This window comes from Cydia splendana, chromosome 13 (genome assembly GCF_910591565.1).
Source record: "Cydia splendana chromosome 13, ilCydSple1.2, whole genome shotgun sequence".
NCBI classification, from domain to species: domain Eukaryota; kingdom Metazoa; phylum Arthropoda; class Insecta; order Lepidoptera; family Tortricidae; genus Cydia; species Cydia splendana.
In genome coordinates, this window is record NC_085972.1 from 18557979 (window position 1) to 18584900 (window position 26922).

Below are 26922 nucleotides of genomic sequence, written 5' to 3' on the forward strand. Positions count from 1 at the left end.
AGTTTTTTCTGGCTGAGGAATTACTGCGGGGTCCACTACCTTTATTTACTACACTATATGTAGTGGTTATATTCTTTTTGGCTGGATTAATTGGAATATTTTCGGATTATCTGGGAAAACCTTGTAGATTGCTGCGGCTTGGAAATGGGTTAAGGGTTGTTGGCGTTCAAAGTAGTGTTCCAAAGGACTCGAGCCCTTTTAGCCCGAAATTTAAGGCTCCCGAGTTCTTTTTAGAGCTGGCTTAATCAAAAAGGTTTCAAAGGGCTAAAGGTTTTAATAAAGCTAGTCTTAAAAAAGGCTAGAGGCCTTTTTTTAAATATATAACCTTTTGGGGGGGGGGGGGGGGGGTAATTCGAAGCATGTTTTTTGGATTTTGATTATTTATTTTATTTAGTGGCAGAGAAAAACGGCCGCAATTGACGAACTTCGATTTTTAATCAATGTCGTAGTAAACAAACTTGAGGCTTTTTGATTCAATACACCACGCGCAGAACGCGTCGAGTTTACTTTTTGTGTAGGCTTTGAGGCTAAAAGGCTTTGGGGCTAAAAAAAGGTTGAGTCTTAATATTTAGATAAAGACTTTTTAGCCTTTAAATATGTAGTCTTTTAAAAAGGTTATTAGCTTCAAGAGTCTAGGCTCTTAAATAGAACTAGGCTCGGGGGCTAAAGGGCTAAATAGGCTTTTAGCCTTTTAGGCGTCAAGAAATGAGACGAGCTCTAAAAAAAGAGCTAAAAGGCTCGAGTCCTTTGGATCACTAGTTCAAAGTGTTAAGTAATATTATAGTTAATAAAACGTAGTCTATGGGTGGTAGTCTATGGTTGCGGGTTATCCAACACCCCATATAACCATTCCAGTCGCAGAATCACAAAGTGGTAACTAAATGTCAGATGTGTCGTAACAGAGTCCACACAATGTGTCTAGAATTGTTTCGAAACAAAGTGTCGTCGCCGTGTCTACACTTTTCCGTAACAAGGTGTCGACACATTTGTGTGCACTTTGCGTGCGGTTTGCGACTAAATCTGACAGCAAATTTGTGACAGCAAATGTCAATATAAAATACCTCTTGAAAACCAAGGATTGTCAAACTACTATTAGTGTCTCGTGTGCTCGTAATTCTAGTAACTCATCATGGGCAATGCAAATGATAATAATCGACCGAAACCATATAAACACCCAACACCCGTCAACCTTTTACAGAAAAGTTTTTAAAGAAATTCAATAAGCTACTTAGGTCAGGCAACGAATGCTCCAAAAGTTGTAGAGGGAAATGCTCGGAACACAATTTTTGACTCCGTAACTCGGTTTGACAAGTTAGGAGGTGAACATATCAAAAGTCCCCGGCCGTAGCCCTTGAGCGGGGGGGAGAGAGGGGGCTTTGAAGGTCCCATTTTCCCGTTTTTCGATTATATCTCGGAAACTATGCATCTCAGCGACATGGCCACTTATACAAAATGAAAGTTAATTTAATTTGTTACAAGTTTATTCAATCAATTTTTTCGATATGTTGAATAGTTTTTGAGATATCCGCTCTTGAAAGTTTATTTAGGGCTCAATTTTATCTTGATATATCTATATCAGTGAAGGTGCTAGGCCGTGTTTGGTATCGTTTTCGTATAAATCTGGGGTGCTGAATCCATTTAAGATATCACATTGACACCATTCCATGAAATAAAAATAAATCTTTTTAGGGTTCCGTACCTCAAAAGGAAAAAACGGAACCCTTATAGGATCACTCGTGCGTCTGTATGTATGTCCGTCTGAATACACAAAATAGTTCTTTACCTATAGATGACAGGAAAACCTATTAGAAATGTGCAGTCAAACGCGAGTCCGACTCGCACTTGGCCGGTTTTTTTGAAACTCTTCTTGACGCTTAACCGCTGAACCGATTTCGTTGAAATTTGGTATAGAAATAGTTTGCGTCCCGGAACAGGACATAGGATAGATCTTATAACCAAAATCATCTTTTGAAGGTGTGAAAAGTGGCGTGGAAATTTGTACGGGAAATCAATAACCGCTGAACCGATTTATATGAAATTTGGGATGGTCTACATCTTTGATTTAGTTAAAAATGATGAAAAAACATGACTTCAAACCTAAACTTAAACAGTATTAACTTCAAGAAGTCAATTCTGAATTCCCCCCTACACCTCATTTCACACCTTTAAAGGATGATTTTTGAGATAACTTATTATCTCCAGTCTCGGGACTCAAAATATATGTGTACTAAATTTAAATTAAAACTGTTCAGCAGTTTAAGCGTGAAGAGGAGTTTAAAAGAAAGTATTTTAATAAGTTTATATGTTTTTACTTCGGAATGGTGTCAATGTGATACCTTAACTAAATTTGGTACTGCGAATTTATACGAAAACGATACCAAACATGGCCTCGTAGCTTTACTGTTATAGAAGTCAAAATAAAATTGAGAGCCCTAAATTCTTATTACTTGGCCAAACTTGTGTAGAAGGAAAAGGTAAAATAAAAGTCTTCGGCAGGAATATAAGACACAAATAATTTTTTTTTTTGCTTTACTATTTCATTCATCAAATATAAACATACCTTGATTATACTATTCTAGTGAGATCCTCATAGATAAACAAAAACATTTACTTAAAAAATTACAAGGTCGAAATGTCACGGAACTTGTGAGAGTAATATGTGAAAAATATAAACTTTTATGACAAAAAAAATCTGGACACAATTTAAGAATCACCCAATTGCGTCGAGGAATCATCTGTATTTTTGCTTGTTTCATTACCTCCTCGCTTCTTTTTTGTCCTTTGTATTCTGTAGCAATTTGTTAGATCTGAAAATAAAGATAACTTGCGTCGTCACGGATGTCGATTTATAGGTTTTAGGGAGTGCAGAATTCGAAAACGATGATCATTTTATAATCCAAGATGGCGGCTACGTATTTTGTCATAAAAGTGGAATCCAAAATAGTCATCATTTTCGAAATCTGCGCCCCCTAAAACCTATAAAACGATATCCATGACGACTTTTATGACATAGTGCATTGCCGCCATTTTGAAATTGAAAATGTTATCATTTTCGAAATCTGCGCCCCCTAAAACCTATAAAACGACATCCATGACGACTTTTATGACATAGTGCATGGCCGCCATCTTGGAATCCAAAATAGTCCTCATTTTCGAAATCTGCGCCCCCTAAAACCTATAAAACGATATCCATGACGACTTTTATGACATAGTGCATTGCCGCCATTTTTAAATTGAAAATGTTATCATTTTCGAAATCTGCGCCCCCCAAAACCTATAAAACGACACCCATGACGACTTTTATGACATAGTGCATGGCCGCCATTTTGGATTCCAAAATGGTCATCATTATCGAAAGCGCGGCCCCCTAAAACCTATAAAACGACATACATGACGACTTTTATGACATAGTGCATGGCCGCCATCTTGGAATCCAAAATGGTCATCATTTTCGAAATCTGCGCCCCCTAAAACCTATAAAACGACACCCATGACGACTTTTATGGCATAGTGCATGGCCGCCATTTTGGATTCCAAAATGGTCATCATTTTCAAAATTGGGGCTTCCTAAAACGTATAAAACGACATCCATGACGACTTTTATGACACAGTGCATGGCCGCCATTTCGGATTCCAAAATGGTCATTATTTTCGAAATCGGCACTCCCTAAAACCTATATATCGACACCCATCTCGACTTTTATGACAAAGTGTTTTGCTACCATCTGCATGCAAGACATTTCTATTATTTTTACGTACAAAAATGGCCCCCTGTCAACTTTCAATCGAGATTTAATCGATAATTTATTCGATTAATATTCAGATTAATTCAATTTCAATCTATGTTAGGTCGACTAAACTAATCGCGATTAAAATTTGAGAATTAACTTTTTTTATTCCATTAATTAGTCGAATAAACAGTTAATCGATTAATGCCCATCTCTGACCACGGCATTTTTACACTTTGAGAATATCTGAAAACAAATCAACACAAGGAGCCATTTTGCAAATCCAGTAACATACCAGTAACTTTGTTATTACTTTTGACAGCGCGTGTCATGTGTCAACACAGAGTCGACACAAAGTCGAAACATTGCAACTACTTTGTGACTGCAATATTTCTCAGCCTTAAACCATATTTATACATCATAATTAACAAGTTTCGTAGTATGTAAAGCGTTATTTCTGTTATTTAAGTATAGTATACGCATCGAAGTACTAAAAATGCTTCAAATAATATAGTTATGAACACAGGCACTGAGAAGTAAACAATTTCATTTCCGGCTAAACTAAAACAATGTGGTGGCGCGTTGATTATATTACACTTAGTTTATCAAATCACTCGAGCAGTTTAATTCCCCATAATAATTTAAGTCATATTGTAATATAAATGCAAACAATATATAATTACGTCTTGTAATCCGTTTTAGAGATGGCGTATTAATGTCACTTATTTTTATTTAAGTATTTTTCCATCTGACAGTTTCCATTTGACAGGAACAAAATGAACGAATGAACGAATGATTTTGGCATAAAGTAGTCGCAAACCCGAAACAATGTGTGCACACGGCGACCACACTTTATGTCACTTTGTGTCATGTGTCGACCCTTCCCCATTTCTGGTAACTGTGTCGACACGGCGACGACTCTGCGACTGGAATTGTGACCGAAACAGACGGTGTCGACACAAGATGTGTCAACACCGCGTCGTAACGGCGACTGGAAATGGTTGTATGGGACTCTTGATAATGATGGACAGAACAATGTTATTGAATTATCAACATGGTTAATGTATTTGATAATGGCACAGAATAAATAATAGTACTAGGTACAGAAGACTCACTCTAACAAAACGCGTCTGTTACGATCAGGACAAATATGGCCGCTAGGTGGCGACAGCGCCACGCGCGGCTTATGGCTAGCCACCAAAATTGCCCATACAACCATTTCCAGTCGCCGTTACGACGCGGTGTTGACACATCTTGTGTCGACACCGTCTGTTTCGGTCACAATTCCAGTCGCAGAGTCGTCGCCGTGTCGACACAGTTACCAGAAATGGGGAAGGGTCGACACATGACACAAAGTGACATAAAGTGTGGTCGCCGTGTGCACACATTGTTTCGGGTTTGCGACTACTTTATGCCAAAATCATTCGTTCATTCGTTCATTTTGTTCCTGTCAAATGGAAACTGTCAGATGGAAAAATACTTAAATAAAAATAAGTGACATTAATACGCCATCTCTAAAACGGATTACAAGACGTAATTATATATTGTTTGCATTTATATTACAATATGACTTAAATTATTATGGGGAATTAAACTGCTCGAGTGATTTGATAAACTAAGTGTAATATAATCAACGCGCCACCACATTGTTTTAGTTTAGCCGGAAATGAAATTGTTTACTTCTCAGTGCCTGTGTTCATAACTATATTATTTGAAGCATTTTTAGTACTTCGATGCGTATACTATACTTAAATAACAGAAATAACGCTTTACATACTACGAAACTTGTTAATTATGATGTATAAATATGGTTTAAGGCTGAGAAATATTGCAGTCACAAAGTAGTTGCAATGTTTCGACTTTGTGTCGACTCTGTGTTGACACATGACACGCGCTGTCAAAAGTAATAACAAAGTTACTGGTATGTTACTGGATTTGCAAAATGGCTCCTTGTGTTGATTTGTTTTCAGATATTCTCAAAGTGTAAAAATGCCGTGGTCAGAGATGGGCATTAATCGATTAACTGTTTATTCGACTAATTAATGGAATAAAAAAAGTTAATTCTCAAATTTTAATCGCGATTAGTTTAGTCGACCTAACATAGATTGAAATTGAATTAATCTGAATATTAATCGAATAAATTATCGATTAAATCTCGATTGAAAGTTGACAGGGGGCCATTTTTGTACGTAAAAATAATAGAAATGTCTTGCATGCAGATGGTAGCAAAACACTTTGTCATAAAAGTCGAGATGGGTGTCGATATATAGGTTTTAGGGAGTGCCGATTTCGAAAATAATGACCATTTTGGAATCCGAAATGGCGGCCATGCACTGTGTCATAAAAGTCGTCATGGATGTCGTTTTATACGTTTTAGGAAGCCCCAATTTTGAAAATGATGACCATTTTGGAATCCAAAATGGCGGCCATGCACTATGCCATAAAAGTCGTCATGGGTGTCGTTTTATAGGTTTTAGGGGGCGCAGATTTCGAAAATGATGACCATTTTGGATTCCAAGATGGCGGCCATGCACTATGTCATAAAAGTCGTCATGTATGTCGTTTTATAGGTTTTAGGGGGCCGCGCTTTCGAAAATGATGACCATTTTGGAATCCAAAATGGCGGCCATGCACTATGTCATAAAAGTCGTCATGGGTGTCGTTTTATAGGTTTTGGGGGGCGCAGATTTCGAAAATGATAACATTTTCAATTTAAAAATGGCGGCAATGCACTATGTCATAAAAGTCGTCATGGATATCGTTTTATAGGTTTTAGGGGGCGCAGATTTCGAAAATGAGGACTATTTTGGATTCCAAGATGGCGGCCATGCACTATGTCATAAAAGTCGTCATGGATGTCGTTTTATAGGTTTTAGGGGGCGCAGATTTCGAAAATGATAACATTTTCAATTTCAAAATGGCGGCAATGCACTATGTCATAAAAGTCGTCATGGATATCGTTTTATAGGTTTTAGGGGGCGCAGATTTCGAAAATGATGACTATTTTGGATTCCACTTTTATGACAAAATACGTAGCCGCCATCTTGGATTATAAAATGATCATCGTTTTCGAATTCTGCACTCCCTAAAACCTATAAATCGACATCCGTGACGACGCAAGTTATCTTTATTTTCAGATCTAACAAATTGCTACAGAATACAAAGGACAAAAAAGAAGCGAGGAGGTAATGAAACAAGCAAAAATACAGATGATTCCTCGACGCAATTGGGTGATTCTTAAATTGTGTCCAGATTTTTTTTGTCATAAAAGTTTATATTTTTCACATATTACTCTCACAAGTTCCGTGACATTTCGACCTTGTAATTTTTTAAGTAAATGTTTTTGTTTATCTATGAGGATCTCACTAGAATAGTATAATCAAGGTATGTTTATATTTGATGAATGAAATAGTAAAGCAAAAAAAAAAATTATTTGTGTCTTATATTCCTGCCGAAGACTTTTATTTTACCTTTTCCTTCTACACAAGTTTGGCCAAGTAATAAGAATTTAGGGCTCTCAATTTTATTTTGACTTCTATAACAGTAAAGCTACGAGGCCATGTTTGGTATCGTTTTCGTATAAATTCGCAGTACCAAATTTAGTTAAGGTATCACATTGACACCATTCCGAAGTAAAAACAAATAAACTTATTAAAATACTTTCTTTTAAACTCCTCTTCACGCTTAAACTGCTGAACAGTTTTAATTTAAATTTGGTACACATATATTTTGAGTCCCGAGACAGGATATAATAAGTTATCTCAAAAATCATCCTTTAAAGGTGTGAAATGAGGTGTAGGGGGGAATTCAGAATTGACTTCTTGAAGTTAATACTGTTTAAGTTTAGGTTTGAAGTCATGTTTTTTCATCATTTTTAACTAAATCAAAGATGTAGACCATCCCAAATTTCATATAAATCGGTTCAGCGGTTATTGATTTCCCGTACAAATTTCCACGCCACTTTTCACACCTTCAAAAGATGATTTTGGTTATAAGATCTATCCTATGTCCTGTTCCGGGACGCAAACTATTTCTATACCAAATTTCAACGAAATCGGTTCAGCGGTTAAGCGTCAAGAAGAGTTTCAAAAAAACCGGCCAAGTGCGAGTCGGACTCGCGTTTGACTGCACATTTCTAATAGGTTTTCCTGTCATCTATAGGTAAAGAACTATTTTGTGTATTCAGACGGACATACATACAGACGCACGAGTGATCCTATAAGGGTTCCGTTTTTTCCTTTTGAGGTACGGAACCCTAAAAAGATTTATTTTTATTTCATGGAATGGTGTCAATGTGATATCTTAAATGGATTCAGCACCCCAGATTTATACGAAAACGATACCAAACACGGCCTAGCACCTTCACTGATATAGATATATCAAGATAAAATTGAGCCCTAAATAAACTTTCAAGAGCGGATATCTCAAAAACTATTCAACATATCGAAAAAATTGATTGAATAAACTTGTAACAAATTAAATTAACTTTCATTTTGTATAAGTGGCCATGTCGCTGAGATGCATAGTTTCCGAGATATAATCGAAAAACGGGAAAATGGGACCTTCAAAGCCCCCTCTCTCCCCCCCGCTCAAGGGCTACGGCCGGGGACTTTTGATATGTTCACCTCCTAACTTGTCAAACCGAGTTACGGAGTCAAAAATTGTGTTCCGAGCATTTCCCTCTACAACTTTTGGAGCATTCGTTGCCTGACCTAAGTAGCTTATTGAATTTCTTTAAAAACTTTTCTGTAAAAGGTTGACGGGTGTTGGGTGTTTATATGGTTTCGGTCGATTATTATCATTTGCATTGCCCATGATGACTTACTAGAATTACGAGCACACGAGACACTAATAGTAGTTTGACAATCCTTGGTTTTCAAGAGGTATTTTATATTGACATTTGCTGTCACAAATTTGCTGTCAGATTTAGTCGCAAACCGCACGCAAAGTGCACACAAATGTGTCGACACCTTGTTACGGAAAAGTGTAGACACGGCGACGACACTTTGTTTCGAAACAATTCTAGACACATTGTGTGGACTCTGTTACGACACATCTGACATTTAGTTACCACTTTGTGATTCTGCGACTGGAATGGTTATATGGGTGGTGTGGAACGGATGTACTTGTGAGTGACTTAAATCGCGGAGTGAGCCACGCCTGATAATGGTTTAGTTTCTCATATTGTATACTTCCTCACTTTGTTCAATAGTAGGTAGTTAGTTCCATGAGCAGTACGGTTACCATCAGTTTGTTTAACGAAGATATTGCAGCTTCAATTAATAGCTATTTCGTTCCGCTGTGTAGCGTCCCGTTTGCACTAATATGTGAGTGCGAGCGAGATGTATAGAAAGTAAATTACGTTCTCGACGGCGTTTATGTCAGTGACAAACTGATGGTAACCGTACTGAAGACTTGCCCCCTTATTCATAAACGCGCTACAAGCATCAATTAGCTAATAATAATCGGTTGTCTTTATCTGTCATTTTGACTTATGCATTTGTAAGAAAGGGTAAATAGTTATTTGTTTCACTCGGGGGCAAAGTTGTCGTTTAACCGCTCGTCCTAATATTGATACCCGAGCAAGCGAAATATTCCAAAATTGAACCACGAGCGTAGCGAGTGGTTCGAAAAATGGAATCTTGAGCGTTGCGAGGGTTTCAAAGCACGAGGGTTAAACAAAATTTGTCCCCGAGTGAAACACAAAATTTTTCACCACACCAACCCGAAGCAAATAAACAAAATCATATTCAAATGCATGTTATTAAATATTTATCATTCAAAATCATCATTTAATAGTCAATTCTACCAGCAAACATAAGAAAACAACTCAAAATTTGCATTTGATTACTTTTGCCTCACATGTGAATTACTGATAGCAAAGTGCAACTTTGCTATCCGTTTTTAAGTGCAAAGTAAGCCTTTCCGAGCTGGTGGTGAAAATATAATTTAACTAAATCAGGACCGTAGTTTTATGAATAAGGGGGTTAGCCAATTATCTGGCAGGGTTAGTATAAAATAAACGTCAACTTTCTGAAAATATATAACGTTTTTAAATCGTCAAGTGACAACTAAAACTAACACAAGTTAACCTTTCTACGCTAATGACGGATAAATCCGCACCAAAGGTCTAACGCCAAAAACCTTAGAGAATATAACCAAGGCCCCAACGTTTTCTGTTCTCTTTGACGGCGCAGCAACTAGTATCATTTCTCTCTCCTCGCTCTTTTAAAAATGCCGTTTGTCAAAAAAGGACAACTATACTGGTGACAAGATGTACTTCAAATCAAAGTGTTGCCTTTTTTGGTGCATCCAGGCTGTGTATGTGTGCGTAAAAACGTGTATGTGTGCACTTTTAGGGATGTGAAAAGTCGATTTTAATCATGTTATATATCGATAAACGCTACACAGCGGAACGAAATAGCTATTAATTGAAGCTGCAATATCTTCGTTAAACATAAACATAATTGAAATGCTAATGAATAATAAATATATTAGAATATAATAAAATAATTAAATTATTGCGGAACACATATTTTAGTAGGAATTTATGTATTTTAATTAATTATCTGAACTTTCCCTTCGTTCCCTGCTGGGGCGTGACGATAAAATTGTGATCTGATAACCACAATAAAGAATAAAAGCGTTTTTGTTCATTTTAGGTATCGTTAAACCTTTGAAGTAAAATTAAAATTGCAAGAAATGTCGATATGACTTTATCGACATGGCTACAGCAAGGTGGTGTTAAATTGTTAATCGTACACTAAACAAAAGTGGCAACAGTGACAGCTCGCTGAGGCGTCATCTAAGTATATCATATATCTATGAATATAACCAACGGAGACGCCATGTCTATCATTTTCGGTACAAAATAGTCTGCCATTTTTTGCGGGGGAGGGGCACATCAAATGTATACGTAACGTAAACATAGCCATGTCAGATAAACGTCAGTCCATACATGTGATTGACATGAGGTTGACCATTGGCCGCCTATTTTCGACAGAGGGGAACGCCTGTTCATGACCACTCCGTTTGGTTATATTCTCTAAGCCAAAATCGGATTATCCGTCACTAACCACAGAGCAAAATAGACCTACGTTCTATGTGCATATGAATAAAGTTCAATTTAAGTTAGGACACTTCGGTGGTGGTCCGAGTAACAGTTTTTGTTTGATATAGCGTCGAAAAGGCTAATAACCATAGTGAACCATATTAATACCTAAATAAGGTTGATTTTTGATTATTATTTGTTTAGTACATAATTAGTGAGTTTTGGTTGTCACCTGACGAAATAGAGGTGCTGCATGTACTTGTCGTTGTAGTTAGATACCTTACAGTCCTTACACAATCTTTCTCAATCAATCAGTTGCTAATCATTGGGTAGTTTATCTTATTGTTAGCACATTGTTACTATTCATGTAGAGTCCTAATGATATCCTAAAACAGCGACAGTGCTAAAAGATCAGGCACACCAACTGATTTTTATCCGTAGATCTTTTTATACTTACCACTTTTATCCGAAGAATACAAGTCCCAGCAAAGCTTATCAGGGCTACGTTCCTCCTAAGTCCTGAGTTCCTTTAAAAATAACAAACTAAAATCGAATTTTGAACTTTAATGGAATAAAAGGTTCCAAATTAAAAACTGCAAATATGACTCTGGGTCTTAGGAGGTATACTTATTGCAAAGAGTAATTTCTAGTGTTCTAAATTATTAATATTGATAATTATAGAAAATTTTGTCTACGAAAAATGTTGTAGATAAAAATGAATTTTATATGATAGTTGCTGCATTGTATATATTTGCTTTAGGATTCAATATCACGTATAAGACTACATTACTTCAGCGTGAAAATTGTTGGTAAAATCAACCAGAAAAAAAATCAATAAAAATGTCTCGTCAAAGCAAATAATTCAAATAGAGGACCACAGCCAGGTGATCAATTAGTCATAAAATAATTGTTGACGAAGACGAATCGGGAATCAGAGAGATTCTCAAGCAAACAAAATGTTAAAATGGTTTCTTACAGTTTATTCTACAAAATAAACAGTCATCTCTTTCAATAAAAAAATAAATAAGAAAAGAAATGCCAAAAAGCGCCGCGCCTGTAAACGACGCCCGCGCACTTAACTTAACCGTTTAGAAGAAATCACAACATTGTTTTAAATTTTTTTAATCGTTATTTATTATTTCTATACAAATAGAACTGTACAGATAATTTTTTAAATTATTATTTACCACATTTTCAACTGCTCTCACGATAGACTTTTTACAAAAGTGAAAACTATCAACATCACGCACGGAATAAACGAGATCGCGCGCTGCGTCCGCTCGCCGCCGTCCGGTCCGGTCCGGCGGGATCCGGTCCGGGTCCGGTCCGGTCCGGTCCGGCGCAGCTCCGCGCAACAACCACCCTCACACAACTCACACGGAACGAGACGGAAGGCTTCAATGTTCGCGCAAGGCAAGTGCAACAATTCTGGGAGAGCCCCGTACGTACAGCGGTCAGATGTACGGTCGACGACAAGGCTCGCGGCCGGCAGTCGACAATAATACACTGTCTCACCCCCCACCCCCACCCCCCCGAGTGTCTGACGCATACAAATAATTTATCACAAATAAATAAGTACAAATTAAACCGACGATAATTCTAATTATCCGAATATAATACAATCGTGGCAGTGATTTACATACAATGCTCTTACACAATTTATATACTTTTGTTCAATTTAAATGCACTAATTAAAATTAAATGTACAAATCACATAGGTTTCTTTTTATTAAATTTCACAATGGGCGGTGAAAAAGTGTATTATTTCTATGTAATGAATCACACTGGATGTCTTACAGCTAGGCGGCCGCGCGGCCTTTATTGCTATGTATCGGGGCCGTCAGCGCGGCGCCATCCACACGTGTCGACTTCGCGTAACGTCACGTACGGAACGTTCAGAAAGTTTTCCCGAGCAGTACAAAAAACGTACTCAAGGTGAAAAGTAAATTAGTTTCTGAACGTGCCAGTCGACTGGGTCTTTTACATAAACGTTGGAATGTTAAATTTCATACGTTTTTTCGCCGATAGTATAAAATTTCGCCTCGTAATGTAAAAAAACTCGATACACGATATCTTCAGTGGATGGCACCGCCTGACAGTAGGGAGGAGACACCGCGCGGTCGCAAAGCCAGCTTTACCGCTCGAGCGGCGCGAGGCCGACATGCGGTCGAGCCTCGCCTCCCCTAGGCGACTATACACAAGTTAATAAATCAAACACCCCGGGCTCTGCGGCAGGTTATAACTGACTTACCTAAATAGGCACACTGTTGTTGAATACTACGACTAGCATATTATTTAGTTGCTCGGTGATGCCGCGGCGCTGCGGGTGCGTCATGGGCCTCATTATACTACGGATGTTCTATAACTATACGGGTCCCACTGAGCGGGTCGAGTTAGGTACTAAATCTAAAGGTAGCCTAGACAACATAATTCACCTAGCGTTTTCCTAATTGTGATGTCTAAATGTTTGAGCTCGGCAAAAAAGGCTATAAAACTATTTTATAACCTTTTTTCGTAGCTGTGAAAACCGAATACGTCATTGGGTTTATCACGGCTAGGCTTTGAGCTCGGAACTGAAGACTACAATAACATGTTTAGTCGCGAGTCTAGTGGAGGAGCCATGTCGCAGACGCAGCGCTGTAAGCCCGGGGTCCCTATATCAATATCACATTGTTATCTATAATAACCGACCAACGGCGGAAGCTAGTTGCATCACATGATATCTTTCGCTTACTTCGTTCACATGCAAATTCGATACAAAAAACCGTGTACAACAATAATACAAACTGCCAGCGTGCAAAGTTATTTTACAACAGATCGATTCAACGTTTACTTAATTAAAAAATCAGACATTACCATCTTTTTTTTTTCATTATTGGAAAATTCATCACAGAAATACTTAACTTACTCTACTGAGAAATATAAAAAATACTGACGCAACGGAATCCGCGATACGGCGACGCTAGCGTCGTCAGTGATTGTGACTATTTCAAATGTTACTCATACTTTTTAGTGTCCATAAAAAGTTGCAAATTGAAACTAGGAACGAACCGAACCGACCGTTCTGTGGAGTTAGACTCCTGCACCATTGCACTAGACACGGGTTGTTGCGCTACTGTCTCTGTCGCACACCTCGAGGGCTCAGTTCAGGTCTCGGTCCTCTAAGTACTTGTATTCGAACGTGAAGCCCTCCTTCTTGCGCTGGCCCCACTTCTCGTAGTCGAAGTAGATGTACGTGCCCTGGAATATATATAATTACATTTTGTAAAAAAATATAAGAAAAGAGGTCGGAAGAGGGTCATCTAATATTTTTGGGAGGCTTTGAAAAAACATGTGTAATTATTATTTTCTAAAGAAATGAATTTACTACAGGTTAGCCGTTCAACTACTTTATATAATTATCAAATTGCAATCAATGGTATTAGAAAATAGAACTGTTTTAAAATCGAATGAAATGAAACGCCTATCGTGCGCGGTGCGTCATTGTGAACCTTGCTGGAATGTAGATTGATATTGGGTTAGTTGCGGAGTTAAAGCTTCGAAGGTTAAGCGATTAGCCGAGTCCACACAGAGCGAGCATACGCGCGAGGCAATATCCTCGCGCACAAAACTGCCGGTGTAGACGCGCCTCGGTCTCGGAGCGCGCGCGAGGCACGTCTACACCGGGAGCATTCCTTGAAATTGTCTACCGTTTGTGCCGTACAAACGCGAATTTTCTAAATATTTGCAGGTAAAAGTTTCCTTTTCTATTACAAATGGTCAAAAATATGCACACAAAAATAATCGCCTGCTTTAAATACCGAAAAATAAAACTCGCAAAATAGGAAATAAAATGCGTTTGTACGGGACAGCCCACGGGCTCCACCGGCAGTTTTGTGCACGAGGAAATTGCCTCGCGCGTATGCTCGCTCTGTGTGGACCCGGCTTTTTACATCATACCTGCTCGTACTCTTCGTTGATGAGCTTGGGCTCCTCCTGCCGCTAGAACTACATCATGTACTTGGTGTGGAGCGTGTGGAGCCAGCTCTGGTCCTTCAGTCTTCTCTGACAGTCGCCAGGATTGGCACAGACATGTCGTACATGTACGTACCAGCTCGTACTCCTCGTTGATGAGCTTGGGCTCCTCGTGCCGCTTGAACTATATCATGTACTTGGTGTGGAGCGTGTGGAGCCAGCTCTGGTCCTTCAGTCGTCTCTGACAGTCGCCAGGATTGGCACAGACATGTCGTACATGTACGTACCTGCTCGTACTCCTCGTTGATGAGCTTGGGCTCCTCGTGCCGCTTGAACTACATCATGTACTTGGTGTGGAGCGTGTGGAGCCAGCTCTGGTCCTTCAGTTGTCTCTGACAGTTGCCAGGCGTGGCACAGACATTTGTACATGTACGTACCTGCTCGTACTCTTCGTTGATGAGCTTGGGCTCCACGTGCCGCTTGAACTACATCATGTACTTTGTGTGAAGCGTGTGGAGCCAGCTCTGGTCCTTCAGTCGTCTCTTGACAGTCGCCAGGATTGGCACAGACATTTGTACATGTACGTACCTGCTCGTACTCCTCGTTGATGAGCTTGGGCTCCTCGTGCCGCTTGAACTACATCATGTACTTGGTGTGGAGCGTGTGGAGCCAGCTCTGGTCCTTCAGTCGTCTCTTGACAGTCGCCAGGATTGGCACAGACATGTCATACATGTACGTACCTGCTCGTTCTCCTCGTTGATGAGCTTGGGCTCCTCGTGCCGCTTGAACTACATCATGTACTTGGTGTGGAGCGTGTGGAGCCAGCTTTGGTCCTTCAGTCGTCTCTGACAGTTGCCAGGCGTGGCACAGACATTTGTACATGTACGTACCTGCTCGTACTCCTCGTTGATGAGCTTGGGCTCCTCGTGTCGCTGGAACCACATCATGTACTTGGTGTGGAACCGCCAGCTCTGCTTCTTGAGCGCCTTGGCGGCCAGGTACTGCGCCTTGCTGCCCTCCATGTAGTAGAACACGAAGAATAAAGTCTCTGTCGATAGTCGCTGGAAGAACTCCACGCTGTCTGAGTGCGGGACTACCACCTGCAATGTTAACATAAGGTTATAGTAAGTTTTTCGAAGAACTTCAGAATCTTAAGTCAAAATTTGGCAGAGCTTGGCGGCGATTGCAGAAACAGAACTATTATTTGTTAGTCGTGCACTTTTCAAGGTATGTAAGCCTGTTAGTCTGTTCGGAAAAAGAAGAGTCTGGAATGTATTGGGCCCATATATTCTACGACTCTTCTCTTTCCGCACAGACTCTATTTACTACGCGCGGCAACAACGTGCGGTTAAATATAGTGTTGTTACGCCAGGTCGTGCGTTAAAGCAGCAGCTGATATTCGCTTTTTCAATTTGAAAAAGTATCTGTTCGTATTTAAAGTATAGATTGACAGAGAAATATAACAGCGGTTGAAAGAAATGATTGAAATAAACGGGGGGAGGCTTTTACCTGTAGAAGATAATGAGTCAAATATTTAAAGCATTTGATTAGGGCTTTGAGCATATTGTTCTCATTGTGTGCTCAATCCTATGAACGCCACTACCTGTACAAGATAATGAGTAAGGAACAGGCAAATATTTAGAACATTTGAGGGCTCTGAGCATATTGTTATCTCATTGTGTGCTCAATCCTATGAACGCCACGCCTATCATACGCGGCGGGTCATTGTGAACCTTGCCGTAATGCACTAAGATTGATATTGAGCTGTAGCGCGTCGGTTAACGTTTGGCGCTCAAAGGGTTAACTCTGCCTAAACTAAACACACACCTGGTTGTAGTACTGTGGAGTCTGGCAGATGTTGCGGGGCAGGTAGTGTCGCGCTCGCTCCGAGTCGCTGGGGTGCGGCATGTGGTAGAACGACGCCTCCATCATCTGGAACTGTAGCTGGTGCTCCTGGAATTACACACAAAATTTGTTAAGTTTCTTTTTCGACCTTTTATTACTAAAATGTTGTTGGAATGCTAACTTGCAATGATTGTGGCATTACAATGCCCTACATTCACTGCTAAAATAGGCTACGTCAGTCACCTGAAAGCGACTAGGTCATGGTCAAAACCGTCCATGACCAGAGGGCCTACCACAAACCACGTTCGACGTGTTGCCTCTCTGTCGCACTTGTAAATTCGTACGTAAGTGCGATAGAGAGGCAACACGTCGAACGTGGTTCGCGGTAGGCCCTCAGGACCCGATGATGATGAGTCGATAGAGATGTGTAGTTACCGAGTTGAGAAGTAGCGGGCCGAGCGGCGCGACCCCGAGTAGTGGCGGGATGTGTAGTTACCGAATTAGATAGAGAGATGTGTAGTTACCGAGTTGAGAGGTAGCGGGCCGAGCGGCGCGACCCCGAGTAGCGGCGGGATGTGTAGTTACCGAGTTAGATAGAGAGATGTGTAGTTACCGAGTTGAGAGGTAGCGGGCCGAGCGGCGCGACCCCGAGTAGCGGCGGGATGTGTAGTTACCGAGTTAGATAGAGAGATGTGTAGTTACCGAGTTGAGAGGTAGCGGGCCGAGCGGCGCGACCCCGAGTAGCGGCGGGATGTGTAGTTACCGAGTTAGATAGAGAGATGTGTAGTTACCGAGTTGAGAGGTAGCGGGCCGAGCGGCGCGACCCCGAGTAGCGGCGGGATGTGTAGTTACCGAGTTAGATAGAGAGATGTGTAGTTACCGAGTTGAGAGGTAGCGGGCCGAGCGGCGCGACTCCGAGTAGCGGCGGGATGTGTAGTTACCGAGTTAGATAGAGAGATGTGTAGTTACCGAGTTGAGAGGTAGCGGGCCGAGCGGCGCGACCCCGAGTAGCGGCGGGATGTGTAGTTACCGAGTTAGATAGAGAGATGTGTAGTTACCGAGTTGAGAGGTAGCGGGCCGAGCGGCGCGACCCCGAGTAGCGGCGGGATGTGTAGTTACCGAGTTAGATAGAGAGATGTGTAGTTACCGAGTTGAGAGGTAGCGGGCCGAGCGGCGCGACCCCGAGTTGCGGCGGGATGTGTAGTTACCGAGTCAGATAGAGAGATGTGTAGTTACCGAGTTGAGAGGTAGCGGGCCGAGCGGCGCGACCCCGAGTAGCGGCGGGATGTGCGCCTGCGCCAGCGCCGCGCCTCGCCGCACGCTCTGCAAGTATTCATAAAACATTGGTTAAAGTAAATATGTTTGATGTAGTATGATATTAGGGGATACTACGAGTATAAACCATGGACTTGAAATACCACGAGTTTATCGTCGCCGACACAAAACTGTGACTTTATAACATGTCGTTTTTTGTCGTACTTACGCGCGTATTATACGTAAAAGAGCGGCATCCCTATTGCATAGAGTGCAGGGCAGCACCAACAGTCTCCTAAACGCATTTGTCGACAGAGTAGACTGCCCATTGATGAGGCCCGTTGGAATCAAGTACACGAACCCAACGCATCATCAAAATAAATAGTATTAAGTAGTCTTAGGTATTTATTATTTTACATATTGAAATAGAAATAGTTTATTCGTGGCATAAAACATAGGTAACAGACAAAAGAGAAAAACAAAAAAAAAGGAAAGAGGAACAAAAATAAAATTTACACTTAACATTACAACACATCATTACATAACAGAACAAGTAAATAGCCACGAAATGGTCCCGACTCAGCATGGTGTTAGCCTTGATGGGCCAACGCTGGTCTTCCGTCGTATTGTACACTAACATAGATATACCTAGTAGTTAAATTATATTTTTTGTACTTTTGACACTATATGGGATTTGTGCCTGAAATAAATAATTTCAATTTCAATACACATTGGACCACGAAATTGGACAGGTGGAATAGTGAATACCAATCTTAGCTACGTGATATCCTTCTTTTCTTCGTCTATGCTATAAACATAGCCTATATTTATATTTCTTGCAACGTATTTGTCACAAATCGAAAAACAGTTCGGATTTTTCGGAGCTCAAATATGTACCATCAGCCGTAAAATTGCATGGCGAATTTATCAATGAATTCATTCATAATTTCTCCAAGCTATTTCGCAGCTCACTGTACAGCGAGCTGTAAAAGTGCATACCCACTATGATTAGATTGAATTCATAAAGTGGGTATCACAGACAAGACATCCTCCAGACTGAGCATAGTAGCGCTACCCCCTCTGCCACAAATATACGGTAGTTTTACTCCGTTTTCGAGTCAAAGTGCCTTTGTGTGACGCGCGTGTCTATGAACGGACCAATCACGGCACGGGACCTCGCTCACCTCGTCCCCCGCACCCCCGTATTTTTGGCAGCATCGGTTTCATGAAATAATTGCTCTAAACTCCGTCTAGAGGATTCCTAGTCTATGGCGGGTATATACGTTTTCAGCTGTGTGTATATTAGTAAGAGCGGCCTTACTTGTCCTTGTGTGGTTAGCCCCGCTCGCTGCACTGCCTCCTGTGCCATGCTCTTGAGCGACGCGGTGCCGCCCGCGCCGGCCAGTAGTGGCGTCGTCGCCTCACCTCGCCCACTAGAAACATTAACACTCATTTAAACAAAGTTTCACGAGAATCGGTTGAGAAATACCACCTATAAAGATTCACCCCATCGACATATATCTAAGGACGGGCCTTACGGGCGCTAAAAATGGTGCTAGTTAAGCGGTGTCACCCACGAATTCGAGCCAATCCTGCAGTCTAATGCAAAGAGTTGCGACCAATCGCGCGCGTGATGCGCACTCATCAATCAACCAATCGCGTTGTGGCGTTAGACTGCACGATTGTGCGTGACACCGCTGTACTGGCCCCATTCTTATTGCCCGTAAGGCCCGTACTTAGATATATGTCCATGTATCAGCCTCTTCAGCCGCGAACAGACACACGGATACATTTGTAGCCAAGCTGAAACGAAGACGCTGCGCGTTCGGCCGGACATTATTGATATTTTTTAACGTGTTAGTACGTCAACGACCTCATGAGACGAGGAGTATTTTCGAGATAACTACCAATACAGTAAATAACTTACTTATTGACTGTGTGTTGCGGCGTGTGTGGATGGTGGTGGAGGGGGCCGTTGACGGTGAGAGGGGACACGGCGGGTTCCGTGGGAACACTGGGCGCGGGCGCGATAGAACTCTTTGACGTCTGTAAAATAAAATGGTAAAAATACTGAGTTTCATTGTATCATCTCATCTCATCTCTTGCGGTTACGGTTCACTTAGAAAAACTAATGTCTGCTTGGCAATGTAATGCCAAGAATTGGCACAAACAATACTTGAAACCAAAGCCAATGCCGTTTGGCATCCCAACCCAAACCAGGGAACCCTGGTCTAATTGGAATTAGTCTGGTTTCTGCTCGATATTTGACGATCGATGACGATGTCGATTGGAGAGGGTTGATTGCATTCTAAGTATAATTTAACAGTTTACACATGGTTTAGCACCCTTTCTCAGATTCCGCTACATTGATTGCATGGTAACAGTTTTCTACAAACTACAAGAGCCAGGATCGAACTGTTTGGAAGGAATTCACGTTCCTAAAATATAAGATTACAAGTATTATAATCAAAAAACAACAATTTCCATTCCACTTTCTCGAAAGTGCAATAGGTAAAAACAGAAATATATAGTAGAAATGTTCATGACTATTAAAAATAATGGCAGTAAATACTGGTCGTTATGGGTCTCCTGCAGGGTGGAGCAGAATGGGACTGATCTCTATTTGCTTGTATGATGGCAAGTATGTAGAAGGTACTGAGTGTACTGACCGGTGGCGGCGGCGCGGGCGCGGGCTGCGCGGGGTGCGGCGCGGCGGGGAGGGGGCCGTTCTCCACTAGTTCTGCAACACACACACGCACACGTCACGTCAGATACAGAAATATAAACACCTAATACCAATTACTATTGGTCTTTTCATCCATCGGCCTTAAAAGGAATGCACCGCGACAGAACCTAGCACGCGAAATAGACTACCCATCGTTATCTGTTATTTAAAAAGAGGCGAGTAGTATATGTCGCGCGCGAGAAACAGAATCTTTAGCAGTGCACTCGTGCTAAGGTTGCAATTGACGCCTGACACACGAGAACGATTTAAACTAACGGTGTATTTGTACAATACAATTTTATAAAATATGTGTATGGCGAATCGATGTAGATTATTTCATGATCGTATGCGATTTGTTATACACGCGTTCGATATAACTGCGGAACGAACTACACATACAAATCGTTCACATGGATGCTGTAAAATCATATATAGCACGCTCGACTGATTAGATTTTATCACATCAGTGTCGTGTTAAATTTGATTAAGGTGCAGCGGGACAATATCGACTGCAGGTTAACCTCAACTAATGGAAATATCTTCCATTTTTTACATTATTAACTAAAGTCACACACAACACATCTTTTTCGTTATCTGGACATTTATGACATTCTAGTTAATAATGTAAAACATGGAAGATATTTCGATTAGTTGAAATTAACCCGCAGTCGAAATTGCCCCGCTGCACCTTATAGCCATTCAAACTCAAAAAAAGTTTTGCGTTTAAAATTCCACAATCTTCTTTCATTTTATTATTATAACCGTACAAAGCAGGATTTCAATGAAATTTAATGGGGTTGGCAACTGTCAAAGGTTTGCATAGATGGCGCCACCGTAGCTTGCCCCTTTTTCTATGAGATTTGGCTTAAAGGGCTGGCATCCAGCGCATTAAAAAAACAAAAAAATGACACAATTCTAGGGATTGACAGGGCAAGCTATGATGTCGCCATCTGCTGAATACTTCGACCGGCCAACCCCATTCATACAAGTAGATATGCTGGAACTTACGAACTTTATCCGAAATCTTTCTATAGTTTAATTTCTTTAGTTTAACTTTGAACACAGCTTTAAGTAGTATCACGTTTTCATTTTTACTAATAGATTACTAAGAGATAGAGAGCAAAGAAGACTCATGGCCCATTTGCTAATCAAAACGCAGAAAAAATGTAGCCCTTGTTCTTCTGACCTCATCTTCCATATACATAGTTGAAATTATTTGAAATCAAGTAAATTAACCGAGCCTCACTACATTTTTTCTTTATATAGTAGACTATTCAGGTACTGGTAAATTATATTGTTAAACAAATATTTTTTGCGTTATAAAACCAAAGAAAAAAATCGTACATAGATATGTTAATAAGTTCATCTCAGGTAATTTCAACCACACAAAAAACCTATTCACTTAGGTATAAAACTATAAACAATAAGTATGCACTAAAATGTTCTGGTACTTATTACACATTTAAAAAAACACTGAATATGCATGCATTCCTAATACATAAATAAAAGGTACTCGACTGTTAGGTGTATTACAACCCACGTAGGGTTCAAGTTCGGTCAAGACAAGTTCTTATTATCAATAAACTGTACGTGGGAATAAGACGCGTCTTTACATTAAAACTTCGAAGTACCTGTTAGTACCTATACGACGTATTCATGATTTATTTAGATAATTGCTTTTTTCCGAAGGCAAAACGCAATACCTAAAACTAGACCTTATATCATCGCAATACGGTTCACAGTAAACAGTATAATTGAACTATCAATTCAAGTTTACGACTTCTAACCTCACATGCATCTTTCATAAAGCACGTGTTGTTTACAAGAAGGTTGGCATGGCAACCCACACAACATAACGGTCTGTCATGTTTGTAACTTTGCTATTGAAAATGCAACCTTAAATACATCAAATAAAGTTTAAACTTAAACGTGCAACGAAAAAAATTAGAAGCAGTAGTCGATTTGCAACGTCCTACTTCCTTATAATTAGATATCTGAATCGATAAAATGAAGAATTGAGTACAGTCGAAAAAAACAAGTGACTCATTACTTGAGTCATGAGTGACGCCATAATGCGTGTTACTTGTCGTGTATTTATTTACGCTGGGCGGTTTACTACAAGTCAATGCACTTGTTTATATCTAGATTTGGAGCGCAGTGAGTGATTTCAGATTGAGGTTAAATAATATAATTAACGTTATAGTGTCATAAACGTATGTTTAAATATTGGAGATCAAAACACATTTGCACTTGGAGGATTGTGTGTCAGCATAACCGTTCTTGTTTTCGTAGCACTTAGAGACTAAAATCTATCATTATTGTTCATAGTAATTTCATGATATCAATATTTTCTTTGAAACTTAAAAATATTCATAGATTAAAAACAAAACTTTCTTCCTGTTTCCTTTCCGTTTTTAGCCTATCCTCAAGTTCATATGTCGTCACAAAACATCGTCACATCTATAATGGGCTGTTGTACGTAAATGAAAGTAATAAAGTCCTTTGTCTTCCACGTGGAGGCGATAACTTGCGAACAATCAATTAACACGTATATCGATAACTACACTGCTACGCGTATAGCTTCTAAACAATCACAAACACAATTACATAACGAGCAACTTTGCGTAGAAACTATTAAAAAACACACACCGAAAAAAACTAAATACGCAACACATCGAAAACATACCACATATCCGCGCAACACCGTCAAAAACTCATGCACACACGAAACTTATTTACCATCGTCCATATTTTTAATCTATCCGGTATTTAGGCGGGAAATCATGTTTTTATTTTTTCTTTTATTTATATATTTTTTTCTAATTAGATGCTGGCCGGTTGGAGGACGGGTGGCGACTGTTTGCGCTCGGTGGCGCTGGCGCGAGGCCAACTTCGCTCGGAGAGCGCTAGGATTGGCGCGCGGCCAATGGCGGACGGTGTAACGTTGTAATGTGGCGAGTCGCCATTCACGCGGCGATAACGTTGTTTATTTGTAAACAATGCTGATAACGCTCGCTGGATAACTCTAGATGTTTGATAGCGTGAGTATGAATCACGTACACTATCTATAAATCGCTACACTTACCTAATTGCATTTTTATCTTGGACTTGTTGTTCTAACCTTAGTTTTGCACTCGCTATCTTTTAAAACAACTGATTGCGAATTCGATTGGCAGGTTACTAATGTCATATATGTTTTTCTTATGCGTAAGCGTTGTCAACCGCGGCGCTTGTCAAGGATTATGTTATGAGTAACAGAACTGTCAAATTTTGAAAGATATTTTTTTCTAAAACTCTAATGTGCATTCGGAAAGTTTTCTAAATTTGTCATACATTAGTACGGGAATTGAATTATTTTTATTATAAGTTTTGTTTGTTTCCTGTAAAAAAAATCACCGAGGACTTTCGAATCTTTAGAAACTTTCCGCAACATCTGTATTCTAAAATGAAATGTACTTGTAACGTATCCGGGTAAGTTAGAACCGTATTGCGGTTTCAAACGTCATACTTCCGTAAATAACTTTAGACACATAGGGCAAACGATACCGCTGTTATGATAACCTTGGGAATGACAACTTCTCGATATAACTAGTTTGCGGATAGATTAGACAACGTGCGCGTTTTCTACTTATTCGAACATCTAGGCATAGGGATCGCCCAGAAATCATGTGATCATATTTGGCCTATTTTTGACTTGAATGTTATTTATTGGGTAAATACACATATAAAATAGAGCGGATTATTTGATCTGATTCAATTTTTGTTGTATTTCCCACTTTGAAAAAAAAAAATTACAACTGATATCTGATCTGACCCCCCCCTCCCCCATCGTGATTATTCGTGATATTTTTCATACCCCCACCCCCCCTCTAAACGATCACATGATTTCTGGACGACCCAATATAAAAACTAATACTGCTTTAACTAGATACAGATACACATACACCAGTATCAAAGATAATGGGGCTCTCTAGAAAATTGTCGGGTATGTGACCTAAGTATGTGAAGCTGTGGTATTCCACCTGTCCAATTTCTTTGTCCAATGTGCATTGCGTCTCACTCTCTCATCTCATTAAGCAAAATGTAAATACACATTGGATCAAGATATTGGACACGTGGAATAGCATCCTAAGAAGCCGACATTTGGCATGATAACGTTAAATAACTAAGCTTTGAATTCAACGGTATACAATATAGATTTCTATAGGTTATTAAGGTAGCTGCCACGCGCGTCACGTTGGCGACAAAGTGCACCTTTTTTGTGGAAAGCCCTAATTAATCTTTTGGGAATTTTTCGTTATATATTCATTAATTAACCTACAACCTTTGTTTTCGTGTATTTCTAATACAAAACTCCCGTGAGGTATGATATAGGGTCCGCCAGTAACTGGCCGGTTTTAGTAATTGGCCACCAAATGAATTATAATTCACCTATAAACAGAGTTCATTTTAGTATAAGGTTTTAATAACTTGCCAGCCTTCAATAACTAGCCGCCTTATACTAAAAGGAATTCTGTTTATAGGTGAATGAATAGAAGACCCTACATAAAAATGTCATATTAACTCATGTTTTACCTTATCGAGAAAAGCAAGCAACTTTTGACTAAAAAACCTGTACCTACAACTAAAAAGTACGTATATGCATGCTTTGCAGTAAATACCGAATTAAAATATCAAAGTATAAATAAATCATGAATCGTGCATAAAAAACCGACCCAACTACTTATTCGAAACTAATAATTACGCATAGCCAACAAAAAATCTGTGCTTCTAGACATGAAGTCCACTTTTCAAGCTGGAGAGTGGAGAGGATATGTCATTAAATTACTAAATGAGGGCTAATTATGATTAATTTTGACGCAATGTCTATTCTAATCTTATTAACGTATCGAAGGAGTGATCAGGGGGCTTGGACATTTTAGACAAAATGACAATCGTTGATAGAAAATGTCAATTAAAACTTTTTTTAACAGTAATGATAGAAAAGATCTGAGATGTAAATAAGATTATAGTTTTCTAGCTCTCATTTAGTAGTCTATAACATCTGACAGGACAAAGCATTGAAATATTTAACACACTCATGGCTTCTGATATGCCGTAGGAAAAATTACAAAATTGCGAAATTTCTACGAGATAAATTATTTCGGAAACTTCTCATATTTTTGTACGGGATCCGAAATTTCTCATGCCCAAAATGAAAATCTCCTTTATTTCCCGTACATTTTTCTAAAATTATAGAGAACTTTTCGAACTTTTTAGAAACCTTGTGCAACTAGCACATCTGTAGTCACGAGTGTGAAATAGTTGGTGCATTGTGTAGTCAGATAAGGTAGCACATCATGGGCACTCACTGGCGCTGTAGACGCGCGGCTCGTGCGCGGGCGCGGCGGGCGGCGCCTCCTCGGGCGAGTACTCGGCCAGCGCCAGAGCTTCACACATACATATCCCGCTTATATATCACGTTAGTACAAGTTATCATATTAGTAGTAAGCCCGTAGACTAGGAATCCTCTAGACGGAGTTTAGAGCAATTATTTCAAGAAACCGATGCTGCCAAAAATACGGGGGTGCGGGGGACGAGGTGAGCGAGGTCCCGTGCCGTGATTGGTCCGTTCAAAGACACGGACGTCACACAAAGACACTTTCGACTCGAAAATGGAGTAAAACTACCGTATTTGTGGCAGAGGAGGTAGAGCTACTATGCTTAGTCTGGAGGATGTCTTGTCTGTGGTACAAGTTTAATCATATTAGTAATAAGCCATATGAAATACAATACATTATTTAGTAGAGGGCGGAGAGTTGGAATAGAACATTGAGCACCACCGGCAGTTGTTAGCAATGTAGTAATTCAATTGACGGGGCCACCGTGTTTTCTGGTTGATTAATCTAATATCTGATAATTATTTGATGAAAGGTAAACTCATATTCTCGCGCATGAGAGGAGGCCTGTACCTAGGGTTGCCAGATGGTCGGGATTTGGCGGGATTCTCCCGATTTTTAGCAGGTGTTCCCGATTCCCGACAAAGTGTAAACTGTCCCGAAAAACAGCTTCTCGTTATAAAACAATAATTTCAAGTTCCGAACTGTCGTCGAGCGAGCGAGCTGACGTAGTGCCAATAATGTAAAATATCGTTGTTTTTAATACAATTACTTTAATTTGAATGTATTTTTTTAGAGATGCCCCGAATAGTGTATTTGCCCGAATCTCTCTCGGCCGAATACCGAATATTCGACATGACATGCGAACATTTTGAGTCACAATTATTATGCAAACTGTTCGCCATCAAAGCACTACGTTTGCTAAGATATATTTTTATGTTAGAGTCAATCAAATTTGTATATTAGAGTCAATCAAATCAGACCCAT

General features: G+C 39.9%; 1 protein-coding gene across 1 annotated transcript in view; it reads right to left on the reverse strand.

Annotated features, from left to right (window-relative positions):
* Nucleotides 1-11738: 11738 nt before the first annotated feature.
* Nucleotides 11739-26922, reverse strand: part of LOC134796307 (CCR4-NOT transcription complex subunit 3) — a 34381-nt gene continuing 19197 nt past the window's right edge. Inside the window, exons 9-16 of the mRNA XM_063768391.1 lie at nt 25909-25986; nt 20502-20572; nt 19760-19878; nt 19154-19265; nt 17815-17901; nt 16561-16686; nt 15624-15833; nt 11739-14019 (exon numbers count right to left, since the gene is read on the reverse strand). Of these exons, the coding sequence (XP_063624461.1) occupies nt 13921-14019; nt 15624-15833; nt 16561-16686; nt 17815-17901; nt 19154-19265; nt 19760-19878; nt 20502-20572; nt 25909-25986 (902 nt within the window). The 3' untranslated portion in view covers nt 11739-13920. The remainder of the gene's footprint in view (nt 14020-15623; nt 15834-16560; nt 16687-17814; nt 17902-19153; nt 19266-19759; nt 19879-20501; nt 20573-25908; nt 25987-26922) is intronic.